Source organism: Pogona vitticeps, chromosome 3, assembly GCF_051106095.1.
Source record: "Pogona vitticeps strain Pit_001003342236 chromosome 3, PviZW2.1, whole genome shotgun sequence".
Classification (NCBI taxonomy): domain Eukaryota; kingdom Metazoa; phylum Chordata; class Lepidosauria; order Squamata; family Agamidae; genus Pogona; species Pogona vitticeps.
In genome coordinates, this window is record NC_135785.1 from 166,828,171 (window position 1) to 166,840,407 (window position 12,237).

General features: G+C 40.5%; 1 protein-coding gene across 14 annotated transcripts in view; it reads left to right on the forward strand.

Annotated features, from left to right (window-relative positions):
- MCF2L (MCF.2 cell line derived transforming sequence like) overlaps positions 1–6,293 on the forward strand; it is a 165,355-nt gene extending 159,062 nt beyond the window's left edge. For all 14 annotated transcript variants that reach the window (XM_072994596.2, XM_072994598.2, XM_072994602.2 and 11 more), the window contains 4 exons: positions 931–1,049; positions 2,928–3,040; positions 3,752–3,855; positions 3,983–6,293. In XM_072994596.2, coding sequence (XP_072850697.2) covers positions 931–1,049; positions 2,928–3,040; positions 3,752–3,855; positions 3,983–4,077 — 431 coding nt within the window. In that variant the 3' untranslated portion in view covers positions 4,078–6,293. The remainder of the gene's footprint in view (positions 1–930; positions 1,050–2,927; positions 3,041–3,751; positions 3,856–3,982) is intronic.
- Positions 6,294–12,237: the final 5,944 nt, after the last annotated feature.

Below are 12,237 nucleotides of genomic sequence, written 5' to 3' on the forward strand. Positions count from 1 at the left end.
AATAAAAACCTTTTTTAAACTTCACCATAGAGAAATGTATTTCCAAAACAGCATGTGGGAATGAGTTTGGAGTGGGGCAGAGACAAACTAGAAGAGTTTGTTTTAAATATGATTGCAAAACTACAAACTTTATGCCCAGTATAGTCCTATATATAGGAATGTATGTGGTGCTGAATGCAGTCTCATTTAAGCACATAAATTGTTAATCAAACAAACTGCAAACCCGTTAGCCCAAATCCTGTTGTGAAATATTGCATGCGTAAGGGGAATCAGGCAACCATTTTTCAAAATTATCTGGCTGGTTGTCTTGACCCAAGTGTGTGACACCCCCCCCCAGCATGTCCAAGTGTGTAATAGACAGCTAGAATGGTTGTGCACAAGATTTACACAATTTCTGATTAATCTGTATTATTGCAACAGGATTTTGGTCATTATTATTTGATTAAACCACTTACCTCCATTCTTTGAATCTCTATTTGTGAATCTCCACCTCATGCAACCTATAAGGGTCTGAGAAGACATAAGAGTGAGGTTTTCTGTGCTAGCAGATGTGAAAAGGTGTCTGAGGTTCACAACCCACTACATTTTATAAGTTAAATCCCATTTTGATTTTGGCCTTTATTTTTATTTAATTTGTGGACTGATCATGAATTCCAGCAAAAGCATAAGTCACAAAATCAATACACATTATGGATACATCATTGTTATAAATAAATCTAGTGCATTGAGTTGTATTCGAGGGTATGGGGTGGTAGTGGTTATTCTTCAAGTTATCTAGCACTTGCACCGTGTAAATGCATTTCAGATCAACAATAATAATAACACTTTCAGGTGGCATTTCTGAGTGTTCCAAAAGCTTTGTGGGTATTGCTCCAGTTTTAGTGTCTGCTTTAGAGGTTTTAATAATAGTCTTTTTTTGCTTTATTAAAGGATGGTCTAAGACAACTCAGTCTGTTGATGCTTCAGAAGAAAATGATGGTTGGTCTAGTTCAGAGGATCCCCTTAATTCCTCAGATGCAGAAGACGAAGGAAAAGGAGAGAAGAAGCTGGTAAGTTAACACATTTGGATGTCTGTTGTAGAGTAGGGAGGTCAGTTCTTCCTTTGGGCCAAAGGGTGTTCAGCGCTTCCCAGCTCTGCCTCCGCTGAAATTCCATTGGAGAGAAGTCCAACGAGCTTAGTTTTCCCTCCAATGGTATTTCAGAGAAGTTGGGGCTGGGAAGTGCCAATCACTTGTTTGGCTGAAAGACAAACCAGCACGAACCACTGGTTCACTGATTCGTGCCCGTCTCTACTACTTGAAATCCTTTCCCTCTCACAAAATCAAATGTCTGTTAGTTATAGCCCAGGTTTGGGCAGAGCTGTTAATGTTACTTTTGGAAGTCAGTAACTCATGTAGAGCCTGTCCACCCTGGCATGTCATCATCCCAGCGCCTGGAATAAGGTCTGAGAGACTTCATGGGCGGTGCCCATACAAGGCAATGCATCTCTAGCAGACCCCCCAGCTGAGAAGAAAGGGGTGGTTACCCTAAAGTATTTAGTGGATTTAGATGATGCTAAGCAGATTTTAGCCTGTTTGCTTTCTCCAATGGAATGCTGTTGGTGTAAATCAGAGCTCTAGAACCCATCCTGGAGTTTTGTTTCCAGATGGTGTTAGGGCTGGAGATTCTGATGCAGCACCTGTGGGCGCCTCTACACCTGCAAGGCCAGGCACAGGCATCTGTGGACCTTGAGTGGTTTTTTTTCCCTTCCCCTTTTCTTCGTATTTAAATGAATGGAGTGGTATATGGAGGATCAATACCTCCAGAAGGCCATCATCTGTAAAGGCAACTGTCTTTAAACAAAGATAGGTATCTTCTTTTCTCCCCATTTTAATTCAAGGTGGCTTCTCTTCCAAACTCGCACAAATGAGTGGGAAATTTCATTGTGGAGGAAAGAGAAGCATAGAGAGATGAAAAGAGAAAGCAGGAAGAGTTCCTAGAGATGGAGAGAGGAGAGGCATGAAAGAGAGAGAAGTCAGCATAACAGAAAAAGCAAACACAAAGATCAGGGGTACATACAGCCCTCATTTTGAAACTTGATTTTAACCAACGAGTCTCACATGCAAATCTGGCCATGATTTTTGAAACTTCTCTGCTTTTTCCCCCCAATACCACCCACAGTTCTGTGGTGCTAAGCCTTAAGAAGACATGTACTATGGTATCAAAACCAAGCTTATGACTATAGTTTTTCAGTGGTTTAATAAAGTTACCTCCCATATTTGCCTTTGAACAGGCACATATATGGGCTCACACACACCTACTTGAAAACACAGAAAAGCGCAGCACCTCCTGCATGTTTGCGACAGCCATCTTCCCTCTGCCAGTACAACAGCCAATTTTTGATGGTATCCAGGTCTGGTAGCCACGTTTTATTGGTACTCTCTTTTTCAAGACTCCAGTTGTGTCCATAGGCAACCAAGGATTAAGGGTTCCATTGTTAATATGATAATGGAATGGCTCTTATATGATGTTTTTGTTAGAGACAGTCTAGAACTCATGCAGGAATCTTCACATGTCATATGTGCAGAAGATGTATTTCAGGTGCCTGATAGAAAATGTCCACATAGCTGCAGTTTTTACTTTTCATAATTGAGAAATGTGCTCATGAGGCTCTTAATTCCTAGTACTAATTATTTACACCTAAATGGGGACGTTCAGCAGGCTGTCTTTTGTAAATCTGCATAATAAATGAATCTGCTGATATCAAAGCTTCCAGCATTTCTATCACAATAAAATCTGTCTTTCACTTAACAGCGGCATATATAACTTTTTCTTTCTGTATTTATTATATTTATGTATCTCTATTTACTTAATTTCTATCTGGCCTTTCTCCAAGAAAGGAACCCAGGGTGGCCAAAATCAATTGTGAGTTTTTCTTACACATTTAGACTCCTGGAAAATACACAGTTACAGCCAATTATGACAAAGGAGGAGCCGAACACCTGATGCTGAAAAGCGGAGAATTAGTTCAACTCATGCATGAAGGAGAAGATGGGCTTTGGTATGAAGCACTGTGTTTTAAGACTGAGCATGTGTGAAAGCACGTTGCCTGGGCCATGCAGAGATTGTTGGTCTGCGGTGTCCATTGGCTGCAGCTGTGGGAGCTAATAGAGAGCATGATTGGAGGTCACATCAACAACATCTCAAGGGCAAGGAAGACATTCCCTGTCATGAAACTATAGTTAAGAGGTTAGGAATGGGAATGTTCCTTTCAACCAGTGGTTCTCAATCTCGGGTCCCCAGACGTTCTTGGACTACAACTCCCAGAAATCCTGGCCTGCACAGCTAGTGGTGAAGGCTTTTAGGAGTTGTAATTCAAGAACATCTGGGGACCCAAGGTTGGAAACCATTTTTTAAATCCATATTCCAATTATAACAAGGTCTGAATCTCTTTTTAAGACCATTGTTAAGGATGATTTTTTAAAAAAAATTAATTTGTTAAACTCCTTGAAGCCATTGAAGTAATAATGAAGGGAATGTATAATGGGGGGGGGGGGCAGGAATTGTGGGAAAAGGATGATATTAACCATATTTCCAGTCTAATCATAATTGGAGATCAGTAGTGTTATACATGCAAAATAAATGTTACCTGTCTCTTAGAGTGCGTGTATGTGCATTTGTGACTATGTGTTGTGTCACTTCCAAACAAGACACATTATTTTAAACTTAATTTTTTTCACACAGTTAAAAAAAACCCAACCTTGTTCCTTAGGTATGTAAAGAATCTGAGCACAGGCAAAGAAGGCTGCCTCCCTGTCAACAGCCTGCTGGCATTGCTTGGCAACTCAAAATCTGCTCTGTCTCTGAGCAGTTCAGGTAAGATGTTTATTAGGAATACTATAATTTACCTCAATTTCTCAAAAAGCTAAAGTCAAGTTCATTGTAGTGAAAAATCTTACTAATAAAATAAATTTCTCTGGAAATGTTTGTTTGTTCTATCCAGGATCTGCTGCTGGTTCAAGTACACTCAGCTCATCTTCAAGCTACAGTGAAAGCTGCAATATCAGTAGCACCAGCTTCTCAGACATTAAGGGCTAGTTTTCAGGCTCTACCAAGATTTGTACAAATCTTTTTTTCCTTCGAATGCAAGTTCTGGATGCTAGGTGAAATAGAGAAGCACCATGTTTGCCCAGCTTCATGTCCTCGTCCTCACACCCTTCATCCTTGGCCACGTTAATTGGCCATTTACAATATCTTTCTCATAACATGGAATTAATATTTAAAGCATGGTCAGGTGCATGGGATAGAATAGTAGAGCAGATTATGAGAAGAAAGCCTTCTGGAAGTAGCACGTTGGAAATCTGCCACTCTAGAACAAAATGAACCTCCCCTTGGACAACTTTGAAGAATGTTATGAAGAAACCAGGTTATATTCTTCGGTGTAAATGTCTACAGTTTAAATCGAGAAATATGAACTGAATGTATAATGTTAAAAGGGAAATGAGAAGCTTGATCTTCGTAGGGCATTTGACAAAAAGTCTCTTGGAATCCAGGTGTAATGTGTAAGAAATCTTTTATAGTGGCAATAGAGAATCCATGACACTTCAGCTATTGTTGGACTGCAATTCCCATCACTCCCAGCTAGTACACCTAAAGGTAAAAGGAGAGTTGCTTTTTAATGGTGTCTGGAAGGTCACACATTAACCATCCCTGTCATATAGCATCAGAGAATTCAGTTTTGATGTGACTGTTTGTTTCTGGCATTTTGTTTTTTCTTTATTGTGCATTATGTAGCTGTAGGCTTTGATACAAAAAAATTGAACTAGTCCACTTCAACAGAAATCCTTCATGTCTCTTTTAATCCCTCTCTTTTAAAAAACAGTATGATATAGTGGCTGTTTGGAGCTATTTCTACCACTGAACCAAATTCTGTAACAAGAATAATTTATGTTACAGTGACAATTTGATAAAACAAAGTTTGTTTTGTAAATTGTGGCACAAAAACATTGAAACACATTTTGTTATTCAGCCTGTTCTTCACCATTTTTTAGCAGTACACAGTTGTCTGTAGCACTTAGTCAGTAGGTGGTTGCAAGCTGAGAAATTGAACATTTCTAATTCTGTCTATTGCAAAATCCTTCTGTTGCTTAACATTATTGTGAAATCAAGAACCCTGATTGAGGGAGAAACATAACAAAGGGAAACATAGGCATTTTGCTTTCTACATGTAAAATAGAGCAACGTTGCATAAACAGTCTCATTGAAGATGGGAGTTACAAATCTACCTGACACAATGAAAGCTGTATTTAGTCTCATATATAGTATAAACCATATTAGATCCATGCATACTTCTGAATTCGTTCATAGCATTTGGACTTCATTCATACATTACATTTTTTAAAAAGTCGGACAGAAGGGAATGTTTGACTTGCAGCACTTATAAGAATTGGACAGGTAGGATCCAGTAACACATATCTGACTTGAAATTAATTTCCTGATAACCCTGTATGAACAAAGTAAAACATTATTTCAACTGTCAGAAACAGGTTCTAGCTCATGGTTGCAATCAAACTGTGTTAGACTTTGGTCAGTACAAAAGTGTATATCTATCTGTATATGTTTATATATGTGTGCGGTATGTATTAATGTAAATATATGTATTTATACCCTTCAGACTGCTAAAGATGCCTCTGTATGTACTTAGGTTCCTTCCAAAGGCAGCAGTGTGAAATCTGAGGCTTCATTTTATACAATTTCTAGCAAGAACGATGCATCTCAGAATCATCAAATGCAAACAAGACTGTGCCAGCCATGGCAGTGCCCATTCTGTCGTGGTTATAAAATAGCAATAGTCTCTGTAACTTATATTGTAAATATGAGTGTTTTTTTAAAAAAAACAATAATGCTTGTATTCCAAAATTTTTCCTGGAAAGAAGGGTACAACTCCTGGTGCAGACCAGGGGGGTTATAATCAAAACCTCTATCCATTGTGCTAGTTGTGCCAGCTTGGAAGACTGACAAAAAAAGAGGATTAATTAAAAAAATAGGATTAATAAAATGGTTTATTGCTTCTCTGTCTCCTTTGAAGGAACTACAAGGGGGAAAGAAAGCTATGTAAATAGGCCCTTCTCTTGAATTCTGTCTGTTTTCACTTTGTCCTCGATGACATTCCTTCTGTTACTCATGTGGTTGTACATCATTGCACTTTAATGCCATCTACATTTCAATTTTCTATTGTTGTAAATTGCTACTGCAGAGTCCACTGTCTTTATTATATGTATGAAACTTCAAATAAATTTCCATACTTCTTCCCAGGTGATCTCAACATAGGAACTTTGCCCCATAAGGTGTGCCTGTTTGTTTTGTAGCACCAGAATATATAAAACCCACCAATCCTCACCTTGACATATACAAAATGCTATGTATGCCTCTGGCATTCCAAATCCTTGCAGCAGTTCCCTTTACCCAGGAAGATCTTTGCATGATACAAATTTAAAATAACTCAGATCCCAACTGTTGTTTCCTAATTCTTTAGCGTTGAACTTGGAAGAAAGGACAGAATATGTACAACAATGGTGTGTAAATTTCCAGTGGTGGTTGTACTGGAGTACTGCATAGGACACAGAAGCAACAAATACCTTCTCAGTAGACTTGTGTTCTTGCATATATTTATCTGCAAGTGATTATGTCCACATGACTTTGTACATCTCAACACTGGCTCTTACATCAATGTATGAAGTACCAAGGGGAGATCTCTGGTAACCATGACCTGTGTGGAAGTTCTTAGAATTTTGTAGAGATGATGGACATGTATATGAACTCACCCTGTCTGCATCTGAAGCTAGCTGGATAGCTCAGTTGGGTATTTGGCTGCAGAACCAGAAATCAGAATTTCAGTTTCCTACTGTGCGTTCTGGAAGAACAGCCAAGTTGTATAGCCTTGAACAAGTTACACATCCCCAGATCACCCCCCAGAAGGAGGAACTGGTAAACTGTCTGACCACTATATATAGCTAGAAAATCCTGGAAAAGGGCACTATCATTTGGAATCAACATGCCATATACAGTATTATATGCAACTAACTTAAGTGAGGGGTAAAATCCAATCAAGACAGAAGTGACAACACTTAGAGAGAAAGAAGAGAACAAAAAAAAGAGAATCTGTGAGCCTGGTCACTGAAGTTGTTGAGGAAAGGTTTGATAAAACACAGCTGAAGAATTTATGAGTAGGGATGGAAGACTTACAGGCATAAAGCAAGTGAAGTTTGGCCATTCCTTCCAACAGAAATCAATGTTTTAACATACTCTAAAAGTCATAAGTAATATGGAAACTATTATACAAACATATGCACCTCAACTTTGTTACTAAATACTGTTCAAATAAGATGCTTGCAGAATCAACAACTAGAACAAATAGAGCGAAAATAATCTCTCTTGCAAAGAGCCTGGGGTTAGTTTTACTCAGCTGGCTTCCTTCACTCTATGCTGTCAAAGTACAAACCCATTTTAAATAAACCATGTGCTCTTTGTTACAGTTTTTAAATAGCTTCTGCATACTGAATAGGAAAATTATATAAAGCGGGGCAGATTGTTTATTCTGTTTGTCCTTTAATGCTGATATTTTGCATGTTTATGAAGAGATGCAAAAATTGTGATTTGGGTGTCTTTATTCACAGCAATCTCCTAAACTGGGATCTTATAAGACATTACACCACATAACCCATTTCAGCTATTAGCATTTACACTAGGGCCAAACTACCGTATTTTTCGCTCCATAAGACGCACCTTTCCATAAGACGTACCAATTTTTTAGGAGAAGAAAACAGGAAAATATAATCTGTTTTCTTCGCTCCATAAGACACACAGACTTTCCACCCCCCTGTTTTTTGGGGAAAAGGTGCGTCTTATGGTGTGAAAAATACGGTAACTGCCTGGCAATATTATAATCATATACTGTAGTCCCTACAGTTCTCAATAAGGAAGGGACTGGATTTGTAGTCACAAAGAAAATTGTAAATATCATAGAGGTACTTCCACTTTTCCAACTCCGGCCCAAAGCTTATTTGGAGTGGCAATTGTAACTAAGGGTGGTAGGACGTTGCTTCCCATCACATCATTTCCAATCAGGTTTAGGCCCTCCATTAGCTGATACCTTTTAAAACTAACCACTGGAAAGCTGAAGCGCTCATTTCCCCCACATGACGTGATTTAGTTGTAGCTGTTGCCATTTCCGCTGTATCTCAGGTGAGACATAAATAGTGCCTCTAGTGCCGTTTCTCAGTTTTAGTAACTGTAGTCCCTTGAGTGCTCCCTTTTGCCTTGAAGGAATAGCTTCCTCTCTTCACTTTTTGTGTTATGCAGTAAATGTCATATTTGTCATTATGTTCCAATCAGTTTGGAACCAACACAGTGATCTAATAGAGTTTTCAAGGTAAGAGAGATATTTAACGACTGTTTTAACTAGTTCCACTCCCCCAAGTGAGCTTCAATGATGGGGGGGCGGCGGCAAGGAATTCAAACACAGACTTTCTGAGTCCTAGTCTGTCACTCTATCCACTACAATGCACTGGTTATCCAAATGTCATATAAATGCTATATACATGTGCTAACCATGTCATAGTCTGGCTCTACATTCTTCTGCACTGTTTCACAGCTGAATTTGGGGTATCTTTTAGTCCTACAGGGATCAGGTCCTTTGTCCCTTTTTTCTGGAGCCCTCCCACCTTATTATTATCAAGTAGTATTCTCTTGAAAATTACAAATATATTACGTGTCCAATTTTTTACAGCAGTAGCTCCCTTCACCTAGCAACAAAAAAAGAGCAGTCTCAAAAAGTAACAGTTATTATTGCATAAGCTTTTGTGGTCGCCATCATCAGCATTATGATGTTGCCATGCCCGCTCTGCCGAATGAGGACTGGAATGCCATGTTCCAATTTCCAATCCCTTTCTTTGCATTAGGCAAGCTGAGGAAGAAAAGCTAAATTGGGCCACAAGCTCTATAGACATATTGTGTGCTTGTCCCTTTTATTTTGCATTTTTTTAAAAAAGGAAGAGGTTGGAGTGACTTTACTTCTTACTTTTATTAGACTTTTACCCCCCCCCCCTCCCAAAGTCTACTTTGAGAGAAAGTCTACACTCTCTCTCAAACAAAAATGAGCAACCTTGGCCTGTCCTACCATGTACATCAGGGGTCTCAAACATGCAGCCCGGGGGCCATTTGCGGCCCGCCAGATGATAGTTTGTGGCCTCCACCTTGCCTGCCCCCCTGAAGTGCTCACGCGTCCTCTGCTGTCAAGAGTAAAAAAAAAAAGCCTCGCCTCGCTCGCTGGCTCTCTCCCAAGACAGCACCTCTTGCACCCTCCATCCAGAACTGCAGCCTGCCAGCCAGCCCATCTGTCTGCTGGCTGGCAGGCTGCAGGAGGGTGCAAGAGGCACCGTCTTGGGAGAGCCGGCGAGCAAGGTGCGCTGCCGGCCCTTTTCCCCGAGTGCCCAAGCCACCATTGAGCTATGCCTGAGAGCAGAGTTCGCTCCCAGCCTGTCCTCGAAGAGCGCCTCCAATAGCACCGCCAAAAGCAGCTGCCGCCATCGCCGCCTCTTCCAGGGAAGCGGCTCTCTGGCGCTCTTTCTCGGCACCCCCAACACCACCGCAGCCAGTGGCCACTTCAGCACCCAGTGGTGCTTCCTCCTCCTCCTCAGAGCCCCAGCTGGGCTAAGGAAACTCCTGGGTGGCTTCCTCGGGCTCTTGCTCCACTTGGCGGAAAATCTGATGTGGCCCAGCCTCACCCAGACTCTGCCTCCAGAGCACCCCAGGTAAATTGAGTTTGAGACCCCTGATGTACATACTGTATAAAGGAAATACAGAAGTGACCAGAATAGACAATATTGTTGGGGAAATGGTGGAGGGGGAGCAGTAGAAAAAGCAGAAAAACATTAGATGGGTTGAAATAGTAAAGCCACAGCTGCTGGTTTGCAAGATCTGAGCAGAGCTTAAGGGTGTGACAACCCCAGACCTACTGGGATATGCCACAGTTTCACTAAGCTGCCACCAACCATTCCCTGTAAGAAGTCACACAGACCAGGGATGGATTTTTAACAAATAAAGGAATAAGGTTTATTTAACTAACACACAGGGAAAATAAAATGATCAAATGAATAAGATACAGTAACGTGGCTTAGTCTCAATCATACATACACTAGTTTGGTTCACACAGAACGCATTTAACTAAAACACAGACCCTGAACCTATCAGTTCTGGCTAACCCTACAGACACCTGAACCTATCAGGTTGGTACTGACTGACACACAGTAGTACCCTGTCTGACACACAGACTCCCACTCAAGCTTCTTCTCTCAGCTCTTCTCCAGCTTCTCCTAACTTCTCCACACAAACTCCACATATATATACAGTACAGCCCCTCCTCCTGATGTCCCGCCTTCCACTCCCCATAGGATGGAACTTTCCCTCCAACCCATGACAGACACGTAACATCAGTGCTGTATGTAACAAAGGGAACAGACAATATTGCTACAAAGTGGGGGCAGAGCAGCAGGAAGAGACAACAACCTAATGTGAGATGTTGGTTTGCAAGATCTGAGCAAATCTGTTAATGACAGGGCATTTTGGAAGTCAGTAATTGCCTGTCCACCCTGGTATATCATCATCCCAACTCCTGGAATAAGTTCTGAGATAAAAGGCAGGGAAGGGAGTTATATTGACTTAATGGGCTGTGCCCACACAAGACATTATATCTCCAGCAGAGTCCCAACTGTGCTTTGTAGGGCTTGGTTGTTTACAAAAAACACAATCCAAGTTTTAATATGAGCTTTCATGGTCTAGTCCACTTCCTCAGACACCAAACCTGGACTTGTCCACAAAACCTCACTTTAAAATATAGCCAATAGTCTTTAAGGTGCCACACCATTTTCATATTTTGTTTTGTTTTCCTTTGTTTTTGCCTGAACTGCTAACATGGACCAAGACAGCGACCTCTTCTAAAACCATCCCAGTTGTTTCTAAAGAAGCTGAATAAGAAGTCTAGGGCCGAATCCTGCGGCACCCCAATTGTCCTTTCTCCCCAGGATAAAGAGGAGCCATTGGTGAGCATTCTTTATGTATTTATGTCCACGAGTTACAAATCCGCCTAAGAGTAACATCATCTCGTCCACATTTTACCTTCTTGGCCAGAAGAAAACATGGAGATATGTTTGACAAAAGCCTTGGTGAAATCCACAGCATTCTCCAGATCTACCAAGCCTGAGATTACTTTGATCTGCAAGTTCCTTTAGTATTTTGGAGTTCAGCTCACCTGGCCCTGCAGGCTTGCATTCATTTAAGTAGATTTGTTGTATTTAAATAGTTACGCTATCCCCTTACTTATGTTGGGCAGCAGCCTCCTTTATTCTACCTGCATGGGGTTGAGCACTGTTTTCCTTTTGCAAGAAGGCAAAGAAGGTGGCTAGCACTTCTCGGTCCTTTGCGTTCTGCCTTCTACTTAAACGTGTGTAAGGAAAGTTTTTGGAAAGTATAGATGCGGTGGGACCTATGCTTTCAAATTAGACTTCTCTCATGAACTGAGAACTCCTGCCAGAGATTCTTCAGGCTGCAGGCTGCTTCCTTCAGGCCTGCATCCAAATTGCATGTTGTTCTTCTACCCAAAGGTAGAAAAATTCCATATTTTAAGCATCTCTGCTAGTACTATGAAAATAGGTCTTCTTGTAAGTATGGATTTGAGCATTGGTCACCAGTGCTGGTCCAAGACATTTACTACGTGCAGTGGACTGCAATCCCCTCCTCAAAATAGACTACTATTTTAAAAAGTCTTGCTGTATGGCTTATTCGTTCCTTACCCATGGCTGTTCTGTGAGATTCTGTGACTGACTTTTACTCAATTCTGTAAAATTAACTTGGACTCAATTTAAAAAAATTAAAAGTCCAAGCTCTGACAAAATTAGCATATTTTCTGAAAGAATGGAGACAAATGAACTCACAAAAGTGATTTTTTTCCCTCAAACTTTTCAAGCTCTCTCCCCTTTGGCTTAACAAAAATCTCATACCCTTGTAAAATCTGCCTTCCCCAATAATTTTGTCTGCAATTTTGAAATAGTGAAACTTAAAATAAATCAAATAATGTTCAAGTCTGGAAATAGGTACAGTGCTATGCATCACAGAATGATGTAAGGAGCAATGTACTAGGAAAGCAATGGATACAATTATTTTCTCCTCTTTGTCAAACAAAAATCATAATATTAAATATGA